At 54.4% G+C, this 25466-nt stretch overlaps 1 protein-coding gene across 2 annotated transcripts in view; it reads right to left on the minus strand.

The window, feature by feature from the left end:
• Window positions 1–3906: 3906 nt before the first annotated feature.
• LOC142076089 (AP-4 complex accessory subunit RUSC2-like) overlaps window positions 3907–25466 on the minus strand; it is a 52819-nt gene continuing 31259 nt past the window's right edge. For both annotated transcript variants that reach the window (XM_075138477.1, XM_075138476.1), the window contains 11 exons: window positions 19885–21963; window positions 16816–17601; window positions 16088–16288; window positions 14616–14759; window positions 13499–13575; window positions 11315–11489; window positions 10290–10395; window positions 9222–9268; window positions 6675–7653; window positions 5849–6022; window positions 3907–5513 (listed from right to left, as the gene is read on the minus strand). In XM_075138477.1, coding sequence (XP_074994578.1) covers window positions 5333–5513; window positions 5849–6022; window positions 6675–7653; window positions 9222–9268; window positions 10290–10395; window positions 11315–11489; window positions 13499–13575; window positions 14616–14759; window positions 16088–16288; window positions 16816–17601; window positions 19885–21856 — 4842 coding nt within the window. In that variant the 5' untranslated portion in view covers window positions 21857–21963 and the 3' untranslated portion in view covers window positions 3907–5332. The remainder of the gene's footprint in view (window positions 5514–5848; window positions 6023–6674; window positions 7654–9221; window positions 9269–10289; window positions 10396–11314; window positions 11490–13498; window positions 13576–14615; window positions 14760–16087; window positions 16289–16815; window positions 17602–19884; window positions 21964–25466) is intronic.

Here is a 25466-nt window from a genome sequence, read left to right on the forward strand (position 1 = left end):
TTGTCATGGATTTGAAGCTCTTCAATTGTTTGCAAAAAGGACTGCTCGCTGCTTCTACAGGCTGTTCTTTGCTCTCTTTTTTGTTTGTCTTACCGAGCTTTTACACCTTACCTGCCTGATACTATTTTTTGTCATCTAGACATGCCTTCACCTCTTTGAAGGCGCCTCTCTGTTTCAAATAACCTCTGGCCCTGGTGGTTAGTCCTGCTGGTTCCCCTCTGCCTTTTGATACCAGGAGACCTGAAAGGCTGCCTTAAATCTTTGCAAGCTTGCTGGACACTGCGTGACCACGCTGCTTCTTTTAGCTTCATTTTATCCAAGTTTCCTCATTTCACACATTTCTCCTTTCTGAAGCTGAACAAGATGCCACTGGACTTTTCAATCTTTGGTGATTTTGCAGGGTCATGGAAACAAAGCATGTTGTGGTTATCACCAGCAGGCAGCCCTTTCCCGCGGACGAGCTCAGCCCGGTCCTGCACAGAGCTCAGTTCCCCATCTTCCTCCCTTGCGGCGCACATGGAGGAGCCACACACTGACCTCTTGCTTGCCTCTGCCTGGTATTGCAAACCAACCGTCGGGATGCTTGAAGACCAACAGCAGTAGAACTACACTTGGTGGTTGGGCTTCCTTTTGGTTGGGATCTCTGTTCCCAAAGGTGTATCTCTGGTGCAAAGGGGTCTGCATCCCTTTTCTAAAGCAGGGACCCCGTCGCTGGGGCCACACGTTGGAGAAAGGGCTCTTGCCTGCTCCTGGCCTCCTGCCTGCAGCTGGAAGTCAGTGCTTGCACCCACACGCGCTACTCCCCTCTACAGGAGCAGCACCTGGCTTGCCAGTCCTCACCTAAATCTCACCTGTGCCGTCACCCATGGATCGCAAACTGCTGCTGGTGTGCAGAGACTGGCTTTTGCCCCGTGAGCATCGCAGCAAGGGGAAACAGGGGCTCCGGGCTGTGAAAGCCACTCGTGGGCAATGTTGCCACTAAAGTTCATTCAGAGGAAACCTTGTGGGTTTCGTTGTACAGATGGGGGCACTGAGGCAGAGAGGGAGTCAGCGAAGGGGCCGAGGAAGGAAGTCCGCACGGCAGACGCTGATTTCAGTGCTGAGTCCCAGGACGGTGCCGCAACCACAGTGCTGTCCTTCCTCCAGCTGAAATGGAACCGGGCTGTGCCCCAGCATCTGGTCCCACCTCAGCACTCCTGGGCTACTGCCACAAGAGGGGTCATGCCAACCAGGGACCTGGGAAGCAGCTCCTGTGATCTCGGGCTGGGATAGCCACTGTGCAGGGAACTGGGCTGTCCCTGGGCTGTGCTGCATCTGGGCTAGCCTGAAAGCTGGATGTTCGGCTGTTTTGAGCATGCACAAAGCTTTCAGGGGTTAATATGAGCTCATACACAGTTTGATGTCCCCAAAGCAGTAGTTGCAGAGGTGTCAGAGCCACCTTCATGCCTGTCCCCAGCCTGGCAGCCCCTGCCCTGTATGGCGTGGCTGCTGCATGGAGCCTTGTGGGATTTGGGGATGTGTCACTGCCCGCTGGACGCTGGCGGGGTGAGCACTGGGTCTGGCTGCCAGGAGGGACATGGGAAGGAAAGGCATTCCCTCCCCTCCCTTTTCTTCGGACACACACGTGCCTGCTTGCACCTCGTGCTCCCTTGCCGCCTCTCACAGGAGTGTGCATGTCCCTCAGGTTGTCGTGTGCATCTGGACTCCCACTGCATCCCTAATCCACCCCAAGCCACGTTGTCCTCCCATGCCCTTACCTTCCCCACCACTGTGTCCCACAGTCCCCTGCCACCACTCTAAAGCAGACCCCTGTAGCATGAAGCTGGGCTCCCTCTTTGCTTCCCGCATGCTGGATGCTCTGCTCCCAAGGTTCATCCCCAGAGCCCAGCACTTCTTCCCTAAGACCTACTGTGAGACCTGCAAGGAGGCCAGGAGCAACTTTGCCGAGCAGTGGCTGAGAGCTGCCTGCAAGGAGCAGGAGTGAAGGACACGGATGCTGCTCCAGGACCCCACATGAGATGGGCAGGACTGAACGTGCATCTTGCTGCCAGTCCAGAGCTGTCCCCGGCCTCGCTCTGCGCCTCAGCACATGCGAGGTGGGCGCTGGTGCTGGGGGGGCACTGGTGCTGGTGCTGGCAACCGCTCTGCTCTGTGCCTGTGGGGGGCAGGGGGACGTGGGGCTGGCCCTGGCTGGGAAGGGACTAGTTGGTGCAGTAACGAGGCCAGGGACATGCACTGTTTGCCAGTGAAGGATTGCTGCGTTTGGGTTCAGGGAAGCGGCCATGCACACAGCATGATCATCTCACCTGCTCCCACCTACTCTGGAGGTGCTCACAAGGCTGTGGGCCAGCACCTGCCCCTCTCTCCATTGCCACCCACACCCCACAGCACCCCCATTTCTGCTGCTGTGTCCCAGGCAAACGGGTGCCAAGGGGTGCAGGGCTACTTGTGTTGGGGGCTGGCTGAGCTGCCCTCCCCACAGCAGGGTCAGCTCCAGCACACAGCAGCACCCGGCGGCTCCTCTCCCTGCTCAGCCTGCGCCGGCGGTACTCACGGCCCCATGTACCCATCAGGATCCTGCAGCTGACCCTCTGGGACCAGGCCACCAGCAGGGCCACCAGCCGCTGCAGCAGCACTGGCAGCCACTGCCCCATACACATCGCTGTGTGCCTTCCAGCCACGCAGGCTTTGTGCCCCGTGCCCGGTTCCTGATCGGGACAGGCTATCTGATAACCACCAACCAGATCCTGCTCGAGTTTAGCCAGATAACCCCGAAGAAGACTTCAGCAGCTGCAAACCCTGCAGCAGCAACCCCAAATCCAGCCTCTGACACCCTGACCACCCTGCTATGCCTCCCCTGCACCCAGGGCTGCCCCGGCAGCAAGCACCCGATGAGCCGCTCCGTGTCAGCAGCACAGGCAGCTGCAAATCCCCTCTCCCGCCCCGGGGCTGACTCAGCCCCGCGCCGGGCTGTTTGCCAGCACACGGTTCCCTTCCCCATTTGGGCCAGCCCGTGCACGTGGGGAGAGCACCCTGGCTCCATGCAATTTGTAAACAGCCCTGACCACCACCCCCTCTGAGAGGTTAACTAAAGCAGCCCATGTGCAAGCTCTGCCTGCTCCGAGCCTCTCCAAGCCAGGACAGGGGCTTATGCTGCTTCATTTCTGGATTTTTTTTTCAAGTGTTTTGACTCACTCCACCACTGCAGACCATTTGTTCACATGGTTGCAACAAACTCCAGCGTGGTGTCCTTGCAGCAACCGCTGGAGCTCAAGTAGAGCTTTTCCCTTCTCCTGGGAGCTACCGAGGTGTAAAGGGAAGGGATGGGCTCTTGGGGCTCATTCCTGCTGGACTTGGAGGTCCCAATGCTTGTGTCAGTCTAAGTTTAAAAGACCCAGAGCCCTTCCTTGTGAGTGACCTGCAGCCTCTGAGCCTCATGGCCAGGTTGTCCCCGGCTCTGGGTCCCAGCCCCACAACCTGTCCTTCACCGCCTCCTTCCTGCGCTGCTCAGGACTTCCTCCCGCTGCCCACGGGTTGCAAGTTCCAGTTTGCCTGCACCTATGGACACCTTACTGACAGCACCTGGGGAAGCAGATGCCAGACTGAAATGGTGTGAACTCCTGTCTGAAACCTGCTTGGTCCCCCACCAGCATGCACAAGGAATAAAGACAAGGAACCTCAAACAACACTGCCTCCCTGAGACATACCATCATCTGATGATATGATGTGGTCCCCCCAGCATGAACTGACAGGTCTGATAGCTGGGGGCAATTTATCTCCTTCTGAAGGTCTGGTTTTGGCCGTGGTGGAGGCAGGACAAAGCCTGCAGTGCAGTGTCCCAGCACAGGTAACCCTCAGACCCTTCTCAGGGACAGGCTGAAATCACAAGGCTGCATAGCAGGGAGCTCAATCAGCACCTTTTTTATTAATATGCATCATAAATAAAGAAATAAATAAAGGCGAGACACCTCGTTCTAACAGGGAAATACAAATTAAATATGGTGCAACGTCCGCTAAGCGATGTACAAGCAGGAGGTAACCTTGCAAGACCAGGGCCCCTCGCCATGGGGAAGCCAGCCCAGGCACGATGCTGTGAGCAGCATCAACCCGGCCAAGGCACCAAATACTGGCATGGCCTTTCATTAACACTGTTCCCCACCTGATGGGCAGATGAAGATCCCCACCCCAGCAGGCAGCATGAACATGGCAAGGAAGGGGTTGACGAGCACTGCCTCTCCTGAGGGCCCCAGGACCCCCAGCAGCCTCCTGTGCTCGTGCACAACACTTGTCCCCCCTGACCCTACAACACTGCTCAGCAAGACTAGAAACCCTATGCCAAGGGGAGCACCACCCCTCCCTCCCTGGCTCCCTCTGGGAGCACCCCCCAATCTACCTGCCGGGAGCACTGCCCCCAACTCCAAAGAGCATCCCCAGACCAGTCAGGGACCCTGCCCTCACCTCCTCCCCTCCAACCCCCCCCTCCAGTGAGCATCCCAGGGCTTCCCAGGCACTGGCTCCCTGCTGAGCGTGGAGGGCATGAAGCCCCCCACCATCTCCGCAGAGAGTGGCACTACCCATCCCCGACCTCCGTAACACTGAACATCCACACGCCTTCCTCACGACTCCACGCACCCATTTGCTCCGCACACATACACGTACCCCGTCCCCCTCCCCTGGCAGCAGCCAGGCACAGCCCCAGCCCTGCAGCGTGGCAGTGCCAAGCCACTTGGCCCAGTACAACCCACCAGGTACCACTATAACACGTTAGGACAGGGCTGCTCCAGCGTGGGAGAACCTACGTTGCAGCCCCCCATCAAGCTGCAATGCAACCCATCGGTCCAGCCTTGCAGAGACCTTGCCAACGTCCGGTGCTGCCACCCCTGCGGCTGATGATGCTGAAGGCTGCAGACTGCACTGCCACCCCCGGGGAGGGGACGGCCAGCATCCTGCACCCTCCAGCGTGAAACTCAGCCGGGCAGCAGGGCAGTGCTGCCCTGGCAGGGATTGCTCGGGTTCCTGCTATGTACGAGTCCACGGCCTAGGGGTGCTGGAGATGGTGTGGGGTGGAGGGGGCTCAGGCGGTCCCCGCTGTGGCTGCATGCACGGTGATGCCTGGCAATACAAGGTGCAGCTCGCAGAAGACCCCGGGGGCCGAGTTGGCCTTTGGCAGCTGCACGAGGAGGAGCAAGAAGAACCACCTACAGTTACTGTATTCTGTAATGGCAAGAAAGGTAAGAAACTAGCAAGAAGCTGTGTCTGTTCCTCTGGCAGGGTGGGCTTCCCCAGAGGAGCCTCAGCAGCCCACGGTACTGTACTTGGCCTCCCAGCCACGTCAATAGTCCTCGTCCTCTGGGTGGGTGACGTACATGATGGGCACCAGTCCCTTCTCAGAGCCGAGGCTGCACTGCAGCCAGTCACCATCCACCTTGGAGATGACCTGCAGGACGTCCCCCTTGTTGAAGCTCAGCTGTCCTGCCTCGGTGGCAATGTGATGGCAAAGAGCTTTCACCTCACTGCAGGTAGAGGGAGGGGAGGAAGGGTTAGCTTGCCACAGGACACTCACCCTGCTGAAGCCCAGGGACCACCTGAGAGAGGACCACCCGCACAGAGGAGCGATGAAAACATCCCCTGCCTCCCCACCCAGCCAGGCTCCCCGCTGCCCCCAGCTGCCCCTCACCTGCAGACTGCAGAGATGGAGTGGATGGACGCATAAGCTGCATCACTGCCCCAAACCGTCCCCTGGTCCACGAGTACAAAAAGGACCATGCAAACTGCAACAGGCAGAGGCGTGCCAACACCAACCCACCACGTCCCAGCACCTGCATGACGGCCACGTGGTGCCACTCACCAGGGAGGGTGGGGAGACAACCCCTGGGCCGGCCGCACCGCAGGGGGCACTTCAGGTGGCTCTGGCCGGGGGGGCTCCGGCTCAGGGGCTGCTTCTCGCCACATGCTTGCCCCGACCGTCTGGGCCACCAGCTGGAACACGGACTTGTCCAAGCTCAGCCAGCCGGAGGGCAACCTGCAAGAAGGAGACAGACGCAGGTAGTGGCAGGGCAGCGTATCTGAGGGCAAGGAGCAGCCCCTGTCATGGCAAGGCCATGCCTTAGAGCACAAAGTGCACTGCGGTCTCCAGGCTGTCTCCAGGCAGGAAGGGCTCAGCATCCTCCAGACACACCATGGCCTAGACTGGGAAGGACATTTCCAGTGGCCATAGGAGCAGTAAGGGTATAGACGGAGAGGCAGCGCGAGGAAGTCTCAGCTACATGGGGCAACTTCGCACCTCGTGCTCATCTGCTGTGAGCAACAGGTATGGCTCCATGTTCTGTTCTCAGTATGTGCTTTTGGGAGGGATGAGGTGATGACGGGGGCCCCTCCCCCGGAGAGGGGGCTTAGGAGCCGAGGCAGTGGTAGAGCTCAGGCAGAAGAGGAAAGCCCGTGAGGTGGATTGAGCAAGGGTAGGAGCCGAGGGGAACGGTGGTGTGGGAGGAATTAAGGCAGGCTGGCAGGCAGGCAGGGCTGGGCAGGGGTGACAGACCTCTCTGTTCACACACTGCCTCCGGTGTACCACCGTGGTGTAGCCCAGCAGTCGGCTATTCGCCTGACTTCCACCTGCACTGGTGCAACCCCAGGTTAACCAGCCCTTCCCAGCCCCAAACCATCCCTGCCCTTACCTGTTAGGCTGCCTGGGCTCTTTTTGCACCTTCCTGGATCCAAACAAGTGTCCCCATTTGATGAGCTGGCTGCCCTCTGATGCACTGGTGCTGCTTTCCTCTTGGGGGGCTGCTGCTGCTGCTGCCACTCTTTGCCGAGTCCCAGTCTCCTTCTCCTTGCTGCGCTTCAGCTCTGTAAGCACCGAGTCTGGGGGGCTGCCCATCCAGAAAGGCCAGCTCCGTTCCTTCACCTCTTCGCTGACTGGTACCTGCTGGGGCTTTTCCAAGGGCTCTTCCACGGCTTCAGGAATTGGCTTGCTGGCAGCCTTGGGCCTCTCCTCCAAGGTGCCCTCAGCAATGGGGCAAGCCTCTGCACCCTCCACCACCCCTTCCCGGGGGGGTGGTGCCTTGCGGGTCTCCGCTGACCTGGGCACAGTATTCAAAGCCTTCTTCTTCTTCTCATAGTGGATGAACTTTGAGCCTTCAGCTGAGCCCTCAATGTAAATCTGAGAGCTCTGCATGAGCTGGTACCACCAGCCTGCCTGCTTGTCCTTCTTCCCCTCCCACGTGCTCTCTCCCATCTTCCTCTGCTCTTCCTCTCTGTCACCATCTCCGGAGGAGGCCCCCACCCCCTTGACCCTCTCACTCGCAGCTTCCTGGGGGCTGTGGCCTGGTGAGATGTCACCATCTCTGGCACCCACTTTGCATGCTTCAGGGGCGCTGCTGCAACCGTCAGGATCCTCACTGCTGCCCCGCGTCCGCATCAGCTGCAGGGTGGAGTGTGCAGAAAGCAGCAGGTCCTGCTTCACACGCAGCAGCTCCTTTTGCTGCTGCTGCTCTTTGCCCATCTGCATCAGGTGGTGCTCGAAAAGGAGGTCTAAGTTGAAGGGCAGCAGGGAGAGAGGTTGGAGCAGGAGCAGGAGCTCCTCAAAAAGAGGCTGGCACACGCTGTGAGACAGGCACAAGAAGCCCACTGGCTGGTAGTGCGCCAGGATGATATCTGTAACACAAGAGATGTTCATTAGAGGAGAGGCCCCTGCCTCCTTTGCCAAGCCACCAAGAAGCTGCTGAAGCTATGGGGAAAGGAGCTGGACACTAGTTTTTGGTCACAGCTGTGGCTGCAGTGTGAGGCTCAGCACTGGGGTCAGGGAGCACCAAATGCTCTGGGCAAACTGGCCCAGGTCCTGCTTCCAGTCGTGCCTGCAGCCAGGACCTGCCTGTCAGACTATCTACCAGGATGACCTCTGCCACAAAGTACCATGGGAGTAGGGTGCGAATAAAGAGCATCAAAGGGTTGGCACATCTTAAAATTCTCTTCCCCACGTCCTGGAGATGAACAAGGAGCTGCAGGTCTGGCCAGTACCAGTCCCCTGCAGAAAGAGGTGTTGGGGACAGCTGAATACAGTCTTTCCAGGGACCTGGCTGGGCTGAACTCTGGTTCCACGGACAAAGTGCACCGCAGTCCCCAGGCTGTCTCCAGGCGGGAGGGGCAAGAGAACGGACTAGCATTTCTACCTGCAGCATTCATCCTTCACTTCATTTAGCCACATCTACAGTGCCCCCCCACCAGCTTTGTTGTCAGGTCTCACTCCCAGGGTGAGAGTTGGGAACAGGAATTGTGGTTGTTTGGCCCCAGTGAGACAACAAACTTACACGACACACGGGACCTGCACCTTATCTCCAACCCCTTTGCCTAGCCTTCATCATCCTAAAAGCCCTAGCTATTGCTCATACTTCCACCTCTTAATGATGGCTTGAAACAGATGGTCTTCTGCTCCAGAAAACCAGGGTGCTTTCTCTTGCCACACTGCTCAGCACAAAGGCAAGTCTACTCTCCTGTCTGCTCCAGAGAGAAGTGCTGACTGCACATGCAGAGCTGGGAAACGTCTGCTGTCAGCCCCCAAACCTGCCAGAAGATACTGGGCTGGACTTCTTGCAGTGCGTGGGGCCCTGTGCTGGGCACAGGCTGAGCCAGCAGCACTCTCAGGGGATCCAGCAGGTCGAGGGGGTCTGTCTCACTGTGCACTTAGCACTTAGTCATGCTGCTTCTAGGCATCAGGCAGCTTGGTTGTGCTGCTGGGTTATCTACACGCTCTAGAAACATTTCTAGTTGAGAAAACAGATACATCCAGTAAAATCTGCTTTTTGTTTGTCAGAAGGTTTTCCTTTCCATTTCCAATGCCTGAAGGGTTTCAGCTAAGTGTGCAGATCTCCAGCCGTACAAAGCTCTCAGGCGCTAGGCAGGGAACACAGAAATTTGGGGAGGGTTAGATCTGGTATCCTGTGGGTAGATTAAGGGATCTGCATTGGAGGCGATAGCCTTGGGTACTAGCTGCAGCTGGGAAGGACATGGCTGGCCAGGCTCAGTTGGAGGGAGTTGCATGGAGCTTTGACTTCCACCTGTGACCTCCCTGGTACACTGGGACTGTGTATAGTCTAGTCCTTCAGCTCAGAGCAGAGAGGAGCAGCCTAGGCTGAGAGACCAACAAGAGAAATGCATGTCCCTCCCATGCTCTACATTGTGCAGAATTTGGCCCCCACTGCAGCCCACAGCCCACAGGGTCTTACCTTCATGGTTGTAGAGGTGGTTGAACCAGAACTCCAAGGACCGGATACTGCAGGAAGGGAAAGCAAGCAGGGAAAGAAAGAGTGAAAATTGATTCACCCCCTTCATACTTGCTGTTCTACAAAAAGAAGTGTAGCTGGAAAAGGGCATTTACACCGCATGAACCTCTGAACCTCAAGACCTAATGAAAGGACACTCACTCCCATCAGCATGCACTGACCACAGCCACCCAGCCTGCCATGGAGCCATCCAGTTTGCTTTACATGAGGCGTTGTGCAACCATAACCCCGAACAACCACGTTTCCAGCAAGTTTCCTCACCATTTAGCTCCTATGTCCTTGGCAGAGCTTAGCTTTGCTGAGAAGGGCTCTCATGGAAGAGGCAAATCATCTACATACCTAAGACCATTGCTGCAGGCTTGGCCCAAAATATGCTGGTATCCTGTGCCAGCAGGCGAGAGCTGGGCTCTGGGTGGGGAGAGCAGGGCAGAGCTTGCTCCTGCTTGTAGGAGTCCTCCAGTGTTTGAAGATCTTGGGGACTCTCTCGTCTCTGCCAGAGCTCTTGCTGACCAGCAAAGAGACAATGCTGCCTTCTTCTGTTTAACACTGAGTGTAGTGGGCACGCTCCTTATGCAACCTGGAAGGGCCAGCCTTGAGTCCTGGACTTTCTCCTTCAGAACCTCATGCACTGGGATTCACTGAAGCTCCAGGAAGCAGTGATTTTAAGCAGGGATTTCCAGGAGTAATTTATGCATATGTTATGTCTAATCCTGTATGAATCCTGACAGACAGACTCTTACCACCTAATGTTTTGGGGCTAAAACAAGCTGACCATGTTCTTCAGTGGGCTACAGCCACCCCTTCTCAGTCCTGGACTGGTAGGGTAGGTTTTGATCCTTCTGGAGTTCCCTGAGGCTCACAGCTTCTTCCTTCCCTCACCTACAGCTGGGGAGAGGCTTCCCAGGTTTCTTAAGTCTTTTTATTGACAACTGTGCCTGCCTGCAGTCAAGGACCAGCACCTGCTGCCAGCCCTGGACAGTGACATGCAGCCAGCCCAGGAAGCCTGCTTACTTGAGGAGGCCAAAGATGAATGCGTTGAACCTCATGGTGTGGTTGGTGAGCTCCGTGTACTGGCTGATCTTGCTATAGAGGTTGTGCAGCAACTTGGTAGAGGGGCCTATGGAGAGACGCAAAATGTTGAGATTAGTTGTGGTCAGCAAAGCCAAAACCACATCATGGGAAGGAGCATCAAGGCAAAGACAGACACTGGGTGGGTGCCCATGCCTGTATGTGCATTGCCCCTCCACCAAACACCGAGATGATCTCACTCCATCCCAACAGTTAGACTCCACAAGGCAGATGGGTTGTGGTCTGTCCCTCAATACCGCAAGGACCTGCCTCCCACACTTCAAGGACAATCACAGCCCTTGGCTCAAAATCAGCAGGTAAACAGAATATTGTGGTGGGTGGTTATAATTTGGGGTGTCTGCAATCACAGAGGTAACCCCAGAGCTGGAGATTTGCCACAAACAGGCTAGAAGGCTTCCCAGCCCTGGACGTAAGCTCTTCATGGCGCAGAAATCAGTGTGGCCCTGCCATCTGTTACCTCAGAAAGGAGTTCTCCTGGATGGTAGCCACTGCCACAATCCAGGGTGCAGACTGGTATTAGCAGAGGGTGCAGGTGTTGTGGGCATGCTGGAGCCAAGTGAGCTGTGTGTGCAAATTTTCTTACAGACCAGGAAAGAGCACAGCTCTGCCTTATAAAGTAGCTGTGCATGGCTAAAAACGAAGGTCTAGAAACACCATAGAAACTTAGAGGGAGAAAAACGGCATTCTTTTTGTTTTTTTCTGTTTTTATTGCTAAGCCCTGTTATAGGAGAATTTGGAAATTTCAGGGGAAATGACAATAAATATTTGGGCAGAATAGAACAGTGGCTCTCCTGTCTTGCAAGAGAAGGTCAAGGTGCACCCTCTTCTGTGCAGGGAGATGGGTATTATTCTGTATCCCCAACCTTATAGCCAACCTTCCCCAGCACCTCCCAGCCGCAACACGGCAGTACCGCAGAGGGATGGGCATCGCTGCACACCCTCCATACCTAGCTGGGTGGATGCCTCCACCACGCTCCAGGGGATGTTCCTCCTCTGGCCAATGATCATGTCCAGGACGTAAGCTTTCAGCCCGTCACTCAGAATCTCCCGGACAGCAGGACACAGGTATTTCAGGATGAGATGCCCCACGTTGGGGCTTACGGAGCTGTTCCCAAGTTTGGCCTAAGGGAGAACAGGCAACAGGGAGAGGGTTGGTAACTGCTCCACAAGGTATGGATGCATGTGAACAGTCCAGCCTCACTTGCCTACTACAGACACCCAGCAGGCAATATCCAGGCTATGATGATGCTCAGCAGCTCCTTGAACAGGCAGGCTCTTTCCCTTCACCCCTGCTGCCTCATATACCAGTTCTGGGTTGCTCCCTGCAAGGTCTGCCCCAGGCTGGGATCAGGCAACAGCTTGGCAAGAGAATATTCCAGCTTGGCAAGAGGATACCCCAGTTAGAAGGGATGCTTGGTTTTCCGTACAGGTATAACAAGGCTGTCCTGCTGGAGGAAGAAAAGAATAGGGGATTTTTCTGCTGCTGTAGATTTTCTTGTTGCTATTTTTGAAGCAGGAAGCAGCAAGCCACATAGGAACTAACAGCACCGAGGGGTTAAGGAACACTTAACTCAGTGACACGCCAAGCTATAATTCCTAGGGATTACTATAAATAAACAGGGTGAGGGCAAAATGGATGGACAGAGCTCAGGTTAAGGTGAGGAAGTACGTAAGAGCTCAGCATCAGCACAGTGGGGTCATATTCTGCAGTACATAGTCCTTGAGCTGCTGAGGGGTCTGCCCAAAGGGGTCAGCCCCAGGCCTTGCACATCATGTTGGTCGTCGCAGGCAGTTGTGTTCAGGGCACAGAATTTACCAGCTGAGCTGGAATTATACTGGCCAGTTGGCACGGGTCCACAAAGGCCCTGAACTGAGACTGAACTTCTGGGTCAGGAATAATCCCGCCAGATTCACTGAGCGTGGGAGCATCAGGGATGGGTGCTGCCCTTTTGACAGGTGAATGCTCAGCCTGTGGCACACTGACATATAACGAAGCCCCAGGTCAAAACCACAGCACTGTCTGGCCAGTAAAGTAATGGGGGAATGTTGCTATTATTCCCCAAACCAACATTGCAAGAATCAGAAATTCACAGTGAAACCTTAAAAGCTGTGGGAATCCGAACAGCTCCGGTTACGCTGCACAGCAATCTCTGCATCCGCAACAACTGTAATTAGGGGCAAATTGCTCTGGGCTCTGAGATAAGATTGAATGGCTTGGAATCTGTCCCAGTCAGGTTTCTCCTTGGGGATGGCACTCCAGGGCAGTTGTCATGTCCAAATAGAGTCCTCTGACTGAAGCAGAGCATTCAGCTTTGAGAGGAGGCACCACAAACATGCTGAATGTCACAGGACTGCAAACACTGGCTGGTACAAACAGAAGCGAGCTTGCTTTGCTTCTCTGTTATTCCAGAAATGGGAGATGAGGGGAGCACGGGCCAAGGACAGCCAGCCCCGTGGGCAACCCAGATGCACTCTGAAGCTAGTGGGTTCTTGGCAAGGGCTACAGCAGAAGCCCCAGATGGGCAATGACTGATGCACTTTTTTATCATTATGGGGCCCTGTGACACATCGAGGCACTGGGGACACTGCACTGTGTCCTGGCACCAGTGCCAGAACAGAATCACAGGACGTGTGGAGGAGGGAGACACAACTCTCCACTGTATGAGAAAAAAGAGCTGGTGTAGTGCATCAGACCAGAAGTCCAGCTGGCTTGGTATTCTCTCTTAGACAGAGCCATGAGTAAGTACATAAAGAGTCAGAGCAAACATATATAATACTTGCCCTTAATGCTCTCACAGCCTACAACTACTTCCAACTCAGAGACTACCTAAGCTAGACATTATTCCTATGTCTTTAGTAGACCTCAATGAATTTCCCTTTCCTGTGTTTTTCTGATCTACGCTTAAATTCACGTGCTTTTTTAGCACCTCCAGCATCATGCAGCAAGAACTGTCACATATTTACTATCTGCTGCATGGCGTACCACCGCTTTTGTTTGGTTTGTTCTTGGTACTAGTAACTTCATTGGATACCCTATAGTTTTTGACTGGAAGAGAATGGCGAGGCAATCTTTCTCCATTCTCTCTATGTCACGCATTATGTTGAGAAGCCATACTGAAAGCAAGATGTACCTTCACCCCTGGATCCCTGCTGGTTCCAAAGTGAGCCACAATCAGGTCAACAGCAGTGTTGATTGCCTTCACCAGACCTAGAGGGAAAGAACGAGTCAGAGAGCTGCCTGAGGGTCTTTTAGGACAGACCCCAACCAAACACTTCACGAAGAAGCCCATGTCAGTGCATATGGCAAAAAAATGCAGTCCTTCCTAACTCCTCACCAAATCTGTTCCTGCTGGTTCCAACATTGATGTATCAGCCTGATAGCAGGACAACCTTTAGAATTGGCTGAAGCAAAAGACACCCTGTCAATGTTCCCAAGGGACATGGAACATCACCTCCACACACCACCCCTTGAGGGAGCAGAGATGGGGTCTGGGGCAAGGAATGTTTTGCTGCTTTGATCCTTCAGGGTGGCAGGGCAGAAGCCAAGCACTTGGCAAGCTATGTAATGACTTTCATTAACAAGCCAGTGGTGGGTAATCTGACATCTGCAACAGTATGATGCAAGAAGAGAAGTGGCATAGAGGGGAAGGCTGCCATCTGGTAATCACCAACACACAGCTGGCAAAGGCATGGGAACCTTTCTGCACATCCCTTGCCTCTGACACGATACCGAGGTAGCTGTCAACAACCCAGTCCCCAAGCCTGCCTCTAGCATGGAACTCATCACAGCCATATCTTGTCCTGCTTTGGAATCCTTTCTCCCACCCTTTTACATAAATACTGTACCATGTAGGACCCAACAGACCTTTTACCTAAATTAAAAAATCTCAGGCTTCCCAGGTCTGCCCTTGTATACTGAGAAAGGAGTGGCAGCATGTCCTGCCTTAGGGTCATACTCCTGTGCCTGCCTGCTCTCTCTGCCCTTTCTTGTGGACTTAAGATCCTTTCGAATCATACTTCCTGGGACAAGCAGCTCAAACATACTCCGTGGCACATTGCATGGTGCAGAGAACACAACCATGTTTCCATGGAAACAGCCATCAGTCCTGGGGGAGTTATGATATTACAGTAGAGAATGGCAGAGAAAGAAACCATTATGTGTACAGAGATGACATGAGACAGAGAAAAGCACTGTTCACCTTATGCTGTGCTACACCACACTCGTCCACGAGAGATGCACAGACTCACCCTTCTTCTGCAGCAAGTCGATGGAGATAGACTCTGTGTTGCCATCTGGGGAGAGGCAGAACTCAGCGGGGGGTTTCTCTGCTAGTGAGAAGTAGTCAGGGAAGAAGTCAGTGTAGGTAAGCTGGAGTTGCCTCATAGATTGTCCTGCAGGGCCAAGACAGGCAGGAGAAGGATCAGCCCCAAGCCCTTATACCAAAGCCTATCCCACATGGTTTGCTTTTCCCAGATGCAACCTGCACCAGCAGGAGCCTTCACACCAGCCTGTCCAAGACCGGGACAGCAAAGCTTGTTATTCTCCCAGCAATGGTTTGCAACGTGAGCCTGTACAGTTCAACCCCACAGTCCACCCAACATCTAGCTCCAGCTTGACTGGAAGATGCTATGGCAGGTTCATTTTCATCGGCTTGTGCTAAGAGAAACCTCGCTGCACCAGACTCTTGGGGCTGCTGTGTGGATAGCCCCAGCAAGTGGGGTCAAAAGTAGAGCACAGAGAGAATTCCTACTTGTTACACACACGCACGCACAGGCAACAAACTACATGTCTTCTGCCTGTTCCCAGGAATGGTCTCTATTTTCAAGGGCTGACTTCTCCAGGAGCTCTCTCATGTGCTTGATCTCCATCTGGTTGATTCCTCAGCTCTGTTACACTAGGCATCTTCCCATAAAGGAGGGATGGAGAAACTGTTTGGGTTGGCAGAGTGAAGTGTAGAGCTTTGGGGAATTCCCTCCATGACTTGGGGCTGGCCTCAAGAATGCTCTCCCTCCCACAGACGGATGCCTCTGCTCCTCCCGGGGGACTCTCAAAGGTTCAGCCAAAAGCAGCCTGACCCTCTGTGCCCTTCCTGCACAGGTTTTGGAGGACAGGAAAGACCTTACGGGCAGAGCATAGAGAACACAGAGCCCCATGGAGCACTACAGTGTGGCCAGCTGCACCATGAGAGCTACAGCCCAGCACTTAGCATGCTGCCAGGGTTGGGGCAGATGGGCAGACACCGTGGGGCACAGACACGAGATCTTCAAGGACTACAACTCCTGAATGAGACATGAACTGCAAGCTGGAAACAGTCCAGGAGCACTTGCTGAGGTCTGAACAGGCTCTTGGGCCATTCACTTTCCCCTTCAATCCAGCCTAGAGCCAGACCTGACTGCTCTCAGCTTGTGGAGAAGAAGGGAGGCTCCACACAGATTGCACCCATCAGCAAGGTAATTTTCACCTTCCTCTTGTACCCCTCGGCCCCACTGTGAGCAGATGCATCATCCCTCCTTCTCAGAGTAGGCAGAAGAGTGATGAGGCCAGGCTGAACCCGAGCCCCAAGGGATACTGAACCCGAGCCCCAAGGGATACTGAGCCTGAGCCCCAAGGGATACTGAGCCTGAGCCCCAAGGGATACTGAGCCTGAGCCCCAAGGGATACTGAACCTGAGCCCCAAGGTCACCCCTCAAGACCTCCCCAGCAGAAAGGTGGTGCGCACCGTTCAGCTTGCAGTGGAAATGGCTGCTGTTGAGAGTGCCAGGGAGCTCAAAGATGGGGTTCCCCCGGTTCAGCCGAGGCTCTTGCTGCCTCCTGTCTAGGCTGCCTGCTAAGCCAGACAGCCCCGAAACGCGGTCCAGACCCAGGGGGTTCCTCCGCCTGTACTCCCGCCACTTCAGCGCTTGGGGGGAGAGGTGGTTCGCTAGGACGCCGCAGGCAGTGAGCACCAGATGAGAGGACGCAAGCAGACGGGTGGACGTGGAGGGGAAACGGGGAGAGAGAAGATGAGAAAGAGGAAGGACAGAGAAAGAGAGACAGCACATTAGTTAAAAGTCCAGCAGCGTTTCAGGACGTTAGCACACATACATGGAGGGAGGTGGAGGCACAGCCTGGCAGAGCAGGGCAGGAGCCCGCGTGGCCTCATGGCTGTGGGCACAGAGGGAGCGGGTTTGGGGTGCAAGCACCTGGAGTGGGGTGCTCTAAGATCAGCAGCCCCACGCTGCCCTCTCCAGAGACACAGTGTAGCAGTTGGGACTGGAGGGACTTGCTCTTAGCATAGGACTTTCTTTTGCAGGCAGAGTGATGATAGGGGCTGCTGGGTGCTGCAGCACCCAGATGCAGTTTTGCCCCAGGCTATGGCTATGAGGGGGTGGTACTATAGGGAGCAGCCATAGCCATAGGGAGCTGGAGACGATCCAGACTAGCACATCCTGGTGGATGGGTACCTACCATTGAGGGGCCGTACTCCCATGCTGCTCAGGGGACCAGAGCTGCTGGTCTCACTGCCACTTCTCCAGTGGGGATCTGCGTGGCCTCCCACTCTGCTCACGGGCATACCGCCCGTGAGGGGCGGGAGGCACCCACTGTGGAGTCGGTACTCGGAGAGTGGTGGGCTTGGCTCCAGCGGTGCCTCTTTCTTGGGAACTGGCTTGGAGTTCTCCTTTTGCCTCAGGGCATCAGCTCTGGTGGCTTGGGAGGGCTGCATGGCACTGACAGCAGGGGAAGACTTTGTGGAAAGCAGGCTGGCAGAGATGGGGCAGGACCTGCTCCTGGGGGGCTGGCTCTCTCCAGCCCTCTCCGTTGTGGGCGAGGAAGAGGAGTCCACGCTTTGAAAGAAAGGCACGTTGCATCGCACAGGAGAGTAACTCCCTAGGGGGGACGGCCGAGTTGTCTCAGGGGCAGGCTTCTTAATGCAGCCATCATTGCGGGAAGCAGCTCCGTCCACTGAGCGTTGGGTCAGGAGCGTGCTGTGGGCTTGGCTCCCCGCTGCTGCCGACTGCTCTGCTGAGGTGGCCGAGGCTGAGGACTGAGAATTGGAGGAGATCTGATGGCTGGCAGGCCGGTTGCTGGACAAGCTGTAGAGTTGGGAAAGGCTGGAGGCAAAATGGCTGTGCAGAGCACGGGCCTTGGATGGCTTGCTGAAATGGTGCTGGAAAACAAAGGGCTGGATGGGCAGAGTCGTGGGACGCTGGTCCTTGCTGTAGCGTACCACAGGCTTGCTGTCTGTGCCACCACCTTCGGGGAGAGAAAGGGAGACAGGGTGTGAGGATGGGCAGAGGGACAGTCATCATCAGCCCACCAGATTGCAGGCAAAAAGGAACGTTCTCTCAACTGCGGGAGGAAGAGGATGAGCTAGAGGCCAGTGACACACGCAGAGTGGTTCAAGTCTGAACCAGTCACACACACCATGAGCTGGCAGGGTAAAGACACGTGGCCCCAAATGCAGAGTTTCCAGCTGTTGACAGCTATCTGCATGTGTAGGGCATTGCACTGGGGGCTTCTCTCTCCTGGTAGGGTCACCAACTTCCCATCTCTTCCCCGTCGCTTGCATCCAGGACAGCACAAGTCATGGCCCCAAGCACCTGCCCTCGACCTGCCCCCGCAGCTCTGCATCCCACATCACACTCAGTGCTGTCAGAAAGGCTGCTTGCTTCCCCTTCTCCCTCCCTCCTGTAACTGTTCCCCCTCTGAGCTTCCTTCCGCCTCCTGCCCGTACCAGATCCAAGCAGGACATTCCCAACCAAATCAGGACCACAGCAGAATTAGGAGAGCTTCCAACCCTGGAAAAGTCAGGTCTACTCCATCAAACGATCAACAGGGATGTCCTAAGGGAGTGTGCTGGGTTGATCTCCTACACGTGCCTGCAGCTCCTTGTGGGGACACAGTATCCTGAGGGACACAGCTGAAGCGTGACACGCTGTGCACACAGTGCACAACACACACAGCACTGTGTGCACACACGGAGCTGACTGGGATCCCTGATCACCAGCCACGCCACATCCCAGTGCAGCGTGGCACCTACTGCCTTGTCGCCCCCAACTCCTCCAGCCCACAGCAAATCCTGGGACAAAGGACCCGTCCCACGCAGAGCCCTGGTGTTACCTGCTGCCTGCGGGGTGTTCCAGGCCTCTCTCCCTGCCTTTAGCAGGGCTTGCTTTCCCTCTAGTCCCTTCTCAGACCCTCTAGGTTTGCATGCTGCTCTCAGCTGCCTCTGTCTCCAGCCACAGGCAGGAGCTTTCTGCACAGCGCTAACGTCTGCCTTGCTGACACGGTGCAGAGGAAGGGACCACAGCAGGGGATGCAAGGGACTGCAGCTGGGATATATCGTCCTGAGAGCTCCTGTCTGCCCTCTCCCCTCTGAGCAGCTCTTGCTCCTTCCAAGCACTCCCTCTGCAAACCAAGAAGGCTGCTCCCAAGCTGCCTGCTCCCAGCAGAGACCTGCCTTCCCTGCCATCCCCCACCAAGTGCACGTTCAAGGCTCAATAAACGAACAGGACAATACACAAAAACCTCTTACTCCAAAGGCCAAAATCTCTCCCACACCTGCCACAGCAATGAGTGACATATTCTTCCTGTCTCCTGCCAAAAATCTTCAGGGCATTACACGGAGACAGTCTGGTCCTTGGCATGTTAGGAGCTATCTACCACAGCAGTCTGGTCAGAGTCCCATTTTAGACAGGCTCTTACCCGTGAAGCAGGTACAAGAATTGTCTAGGGCAGAGACAGAGGTCTCCTGCCATGCTGGAGAAATGGCCATACCTCTGATGGGGCTGTCACACAGCTTCCTCACCAGGACATGTAAAGGCAATATCAAGGTGGAAAGCAACTCATGTATTACAGGCTTTCCTGCAGAGGGAGCTGGGACAACTACCCTCCGGAGGAACCTTTGCTGCAATCCAATGCACTGTGGAGGAGGATATGGCCAGGATATTCCAGCAGAGACACGCAGCTCCTCTAATCTCTGCAGGACTCATGCTCTAAGTCCCAGCAGAGACTGTGTGAGCTCCCTGACCCTGCATTGAGAGGAGACTGCTGGCTATGCCTCCTCCCTCTCCACCTCTGCCCCATGTAGCTCCAAAGAAGAAAGGCTAAAAACTCCTCAGTGGTTCCCTTCCCTTTGTCTGCTGCAAACATAACTCTGCTGAGCATCTTCAAATCTCTGTCTTAGGAGCTAAAGGCAGGTGATTCTCATGGACTGGGGGAGTACAATGCCCTGGATGGGAGACAATCCTCCAAGCTGCAAAGTCCCTAAGTGCTAACGCCATGTCTTCCCTTACATGATATAAGAGGTTTGCACAAAACCTCAAAAGGCTTTAGAAATACAAGGACAAGACACTTGCACTGATCTGGGTCTGAAATAAGCACAGCAGGGCTTTGTCCCAGGGAGTGGTAGACCAGGAAACAAACCACACAGGCACTGGTCTCCCATTGCCATGCCGGTTCCTCTGCTGCTCCCCTCATGTCCCAAAGAGCAGCCTTTCTTTTTACTTCTGCATTCTGCCTAGTTTGGCTCCTTACCGTCTGCTCGGGCTCTTACATCTCTTTGTCCGTGGCCACTGGCAGAGCCACCTGAGAAGCTGGCATCTGCCTCCGTCAGCAGGGAGAGAGAGGCTTGCTCACCTGCCCCATGCCCACTGGAGACCTTCTCACTGGCGACCGAATCTTTGGTGGAACACAAAGCCTGGCTGTCCCCAAAAGCGTGATTTAAACAGAAGCCCTCGCAACTCCGGTTCAGGCCGTGGACAAAGGGCATGGGTGGAAGACTGTGGCTGCGGCGAGCTCTTTCTTCAAGGAAAGTTGGGCAATCCCGCTGTGTCTCAGGGATAGGGGAGAACTCCAAGGAGGAATCACCACTGGACCGGAGCGGTGGGGAGGTGCCATTCTTTTTCCTGCCTTTAGCCAGTTCAGCAAAAGATGTCACTCGCTTTGGGGGGGAACTCTGTATGGGTATTGCTGGACTTTCACTCAGCTTGACTGGACAGCTCACCATGCGCTCCAAGGAGCCCAGCCTGCTGCTGGGACTCCTGTCCAGGTTCTGATCATAGCTCCTGGAGCGCTGCCGGCTTGTGTTCAGGTTAGGTGGTGACACATTCACATAGACCTGACCCTCAATCATGTTCTGGGTGGCTTCTCCTTTTGCCTCCTCTTCACTGCACTCCACGTTGCTTTCTTCTTGTCTCAGGTCAGGCCTTCTGAACAGATAGTATTCAGTGGGCTGGGCTGGGCTACCTTTGGTATGGTCTTCCGAGCAGCTAGTTATGGAAGACCCTGCTGGGCTAGGGGATGACTGGGAAGACAAGTCACATGTGACTAACTTATAATAATTCTGAGTAGCCACAACGAGCCGTGCTTGGCTCTGGAAGCAGGCAGTGAGGTCTGAGCTCTCCGAAGTGCAAGGCTCACAGTGGAGGTGGTAGGAGTTGCAGTTAGCATCAAGGACAGGTGAGGAGGAGTGTTGACACCCACACACCTTCCCTGAACTCTCTGGGTGATGCGACTCGCAAGACATCTTGGATTCTGTGGGTGATGAATGCAAATCCAGGTAAAAAGCTCCTGTGTCTGAGTGGCTGCAGAAGGAAGAATCACAGGACAGGTTGGCTGAATTCAGGTTAGATCGAGAATGGCCATTCATTTTGTTGTAGAGAGCACTGAAGTTCACCAGCACCCCATCAGAGCTGTTGCAGGAAGAGTCACTGATGTAGCCCATCTGTTGGTCAATCACTTCAGACTGACTTGATGAACTGTAGCAGCGACAGTGCTGGAGCTCTGAGCTGGAACAACTGCACGTCCGGCTGTGCAGGGCATCCTGATTCCTCAGAGATTCACCTGTGTTCTGGTTCCACTCCTGGTCACCACCATCGAAAGAGAAGCTGGAGGAACTGCCGCGATGGCAGCTGCATTCATCCAGCTCCATGTGTTCTGAGGCCTGGTGGCACTGGTTCGCATTGTTCCTCTTCTGGACGTCGTCACTGCTGATTTTGTCCTCTTGCCCGTCTACCACACCAGACCGGCTGGCCATGTTCCAGGATTTCACAATGTGGTTGGAGTCGTGGAGGTGGAAAGGGGGCAAGGCCAGCTCATGCAGATGAAAGGGAGGTTTGCCAGCCACAAGTGAGTTGTGAAGGTGGAAAGATTTTTGACCCAGGTCATCCCCAAAGACGCTGAGGTCTTCACCCTCACTCAGCAGGAAAGGGTTGTGTCGCTTACTGACACTAGGGACAATCAAATCCCTCACTTTGCCTTCTTTGTTGTCTGAGGCCTCTGCTGAGGTTTCGGGGGTCTGGAGAAAGCTGCTGTACACCAAGGAGTCAGTCTGTGAAAGGTCTCTGTCTGGAAGGGCAGAGGTCCGTGTAATGCTGAGCTCTGGCTGGCAGAAGGGGTTGGTCCTTTTGCTCACGGAGCAGCACTGTCTATCAGGGACCTGGCAATGCACCAGGGGAATGTGATGGACAATCAGCGTCTCACCAGTCAGTTTGGGTGGACTATCCATGGTGAGGAATGCTTTTCAGGACATCAGTTAAGCTGGTGCTACCCATGGACAGGTAGGGCTGCACATGAGAGGCAGGGAGGACGCTTCTCATGGGGGAATTCAGATGCCTAGAGAGAGACAAAAACACAAAGGAAGTCACCTCTCAGGAAAGGCAGTGACTATTGGAAGCATCTTTGGTTTGACTGAAGACTTCATGTGCTGACAAAGACCAAACAGACTGGTCCTTGTCACCGCAAGTATCCAAGCACAAGGTCCTGAGCTGTCCTTCTTCAGGGAAACCATCACAATATAAGACAAACATGTCCCCCTCCCTGCAGACTCCTGGGACACTTGTGCTTCCAACTGACTCCTCTCAAACTTACCTGAAGTCAGCTACTGATTTCACTCAATTAGCGAAAGGGCTGCACAGGCTTTGGGCCAAATGAAGACCTCACTGTGGATGGCACTGTACACTCACATTAAAACACGCAGATAGCGCAGGGTCTGAAATGAAGTGCTGCACTCTGATGAGAGCAGTCCACCTTCTCACACTGGGTTCAATACCTTTGCCTGCCTTTAGGTACCTTGGACTTTCCTTTAAGAAACAAACACTGAACGGCACTGCCAGACCTTGCAACGTTAGAGAGACACATGTCCAGGCTGAGACTGGAAAGCAGAAACAGACTGTAACAGGAAAGCAGCAACAACCACTCTTCTGCGAAATCCAGGAACCCCCATGAGGTCCTGAACTCTTTTAATGCTGCCAGGGGAGCATGCCAAAGTATGCAACTACTTATGCATACAAGGGCCTCTCATGTGAAAAGGAGCAGATGACTTCAGCGAGACCATGGGGAGCCACTGGTGGTGGTTAAATAGGTCCCATACAGCGCATTGCCTTCTGCTGACCTTTTGCTGATGGTTAAGCCTGAGCTTAAACTGGTTCCTCTTAGGGTCTGGCGTGCCCGGTTCACAGTTCTTTAACACTCTGCCACATTATCTGTGGCACTTATCTGCTATGTTATTACCTGCTGCACTTCACAACAGTACCACTGCCACAGCCCAGTCCCAGGAGCCGTACAGGCAGGGCAGTAAGAGCTCCACTCCCTCAGTGTTCAGTAAACAGCAGGTTGTCATAAAGCTAGAGGAAGATGTTCACCAGCATTTGATACGGGAGAGCAGAGAACATATTCATTCCTCCTTCCCCATCTAACCCAGAGGTCCAACCTGCAATCGCCTCTGGAACAGTCTGGAGGGGTCTTCCCTATTGCCTTCCCTTCACACATCAGAGAAGCCAGCTCAGAGAAGTGCACGGGAGGGCAGCTAAGGCAGCAAGGAGAGGGAGAAACCACAAAAGACAACAGTGATCCAGGATGATCCTGAGGGATTAAAAAATGACCTTGTGCTCTCATAGATCCATCAGTTGTTCTGAAAACCCTGGCCCAAGCACCCTTGGTCAGCAATCCATATCTCATCCAGGCATCCTCAGGGCTCACAGCACCCTGACACCACATACTGTGATCCTGCTCCGGACTCCAGGACCCTGGGTCTGCTGCCACCACTGACGTTCAGACTCCAGAAAGTAGCATTCATAATACCTGTCTTTGCCTACCTTACCCCACCATTTGTGACTATGGGAGGATAATGGATTTGGAGCAGAGCTGCAAAGAAACACGGGAGCCCAGAAGGGAAATTGGGAAATGTGGGATAAATGAAGTTAGAACAACAGCGTAAGCGATGAGACAGCTCCACAGAAAGATCAGGAATGTCAATTCTTTCAGCTTCATGGTGTAAGAATAGCAATCAAAAGATGCTAAAAAAACGATCAAAAGAGATACTTTCCTCCCGCGCATGGTAGTGCTTCTCACAGACACAGGATGATGCTGTCAGGAAAAAAAACAAAGATGGAAACGGACCTAGTATTCACAGTAAACACCCAATGATGTAAAAGTTAATGCTAACACCAGTACTGGCGAACAGACAAGCCTTCTAGCAAACTCTGCCAGAGATCATCATGAGACCTACATGAGGGGCACACTGACCCTCATGTCTGCTTCTGTTGGGATGTTTCACCCAGGATTAGGCTCTAAGTAGAGAGGTCACCTGGACCACTTGGACCACATCCAGCTGGACTATCGTGGAACCCTATACTCCCCCCCACCTATAGTCTCCCTAATGCCTGTATCACCCTTTACTCCCCTTTCAGTGACCCCTCTGTCTTACAAGCCTCTGGCTACAAGCCGCTGAAAGGAATGAGTCTGTCCTCAACCTGGTTCCTGGATGAGATCTTTTACATCAGGGATTCCCAAGATTACATTGTTGAAGAGCCACCGTGGGTAACAGCAGCTCCCGGATCTGTGCCTAGCACACACACATGCTGAAAGTGGTGTTCTACAGCTGGGGCAGTGTTCATGCCCGTCTTCAACCTTGCACACCATTGATGGTACATGTAGCAGCAGGAGCCCCTATTTATCCTGTCTCCCCCCCAGCACTATGGGGAAAAAGCTGGTCCCCCAGTGCCTACCTGCCCTTGTTACTCCTTTGTAGCCGATCATAATGCTTGATCATGTCTCCCCATAAGGCTTGGCTATATTTTGAATGTTGCCACAACACAACCACTTGTCAAGCATCATTTTGAGGATACAGATCGTGATGACAGCACACTTCACTGCTGAAGCATCGGGTCTCTGCTGTCTCTGGGAAATGGCTGCTTGGAGCCAGCTCCCAGCACCAGCACCGATCTGCTGCCAAGCCCTGCTAAGCAGCATGCACTTCACATTGGTGCAGGTGCTGCTGTGGAAGGACAAGGCTTGCACAGGCACACTTTGACATTTGACAGCAAATGTCAGGAGAGCTGACACACAGCCATTTCCCAGCTGTCTCTCTGGAGTCCTGGTTGCAACAGGCACTCTGCCCAGCTATTTGGTTTCAGTGGCAGCACAGGCTCCCCGGGTGGACTGTGATTCACTGGCTGTCACGATGCTGCAGCAGATGGATGCCCACTCTGCCTGCACCCACAGCCTGCTCCCAGCACAAGGCTCTGAGGTCCAATATCACAGGCAGCAACAGAGCCAGCTCCTGCCAGGAGCCATTCTGACAGCTTCCCTAGAGATATGCATGACTTTTTTTGTGCCCTAGATACCCCTCTCTCCTTTGGGACACCTCTCCTGGCTTCCTCTTGTATCAGGGATGCAGGGAGGTTGGCAGTGGCACTGTCAGCACAGGGATTATTCAGTTCCTAATACCAGAGCATCCTTCCTGATCATATCACCCCTTAGCTCTCTTTCCCTGATTCTGGAAGACTGTAGAAGGATCCTCCCTCTTCTATTCAGGGTCTGGTAGGCTGGGATTGATACTGAGGCATAAAATCCAGCAAGCAGGGTAGTTTCATATTCTGCTGGCTTTGATCAGGGTTTTGTAAAGCCTTCATACCGCTTTGCAAGGGGAAGTTTCCAGATGTGGGGATAGCAGTCTGCACCAGAACACTTTTTGCCAAATCAGTTCATTCTTCTTATTTATCATTTGCAATAGCACAAGTCCACAGTATGCTGACTCCTGCTAAATCCTACACATACAACAGCACACACAGCATCCAGCAATGATCGCTGCCCAGAAAAGCGTGTGGTGGCAGTGC

Source organism: Calonectris borealis, chromosome Z (assembly GCF_964195595.1).
Source record: "Calonectris borealis chromosome Z, bCalBor7.hap1.2, whole genome shotgun sequence".
Lineage (NCBI taxonomy): Eukaryota > Metazoa > Chordata > Aves > Procellariiformes > Procellariidae > Calonectris > Calonectris borealis.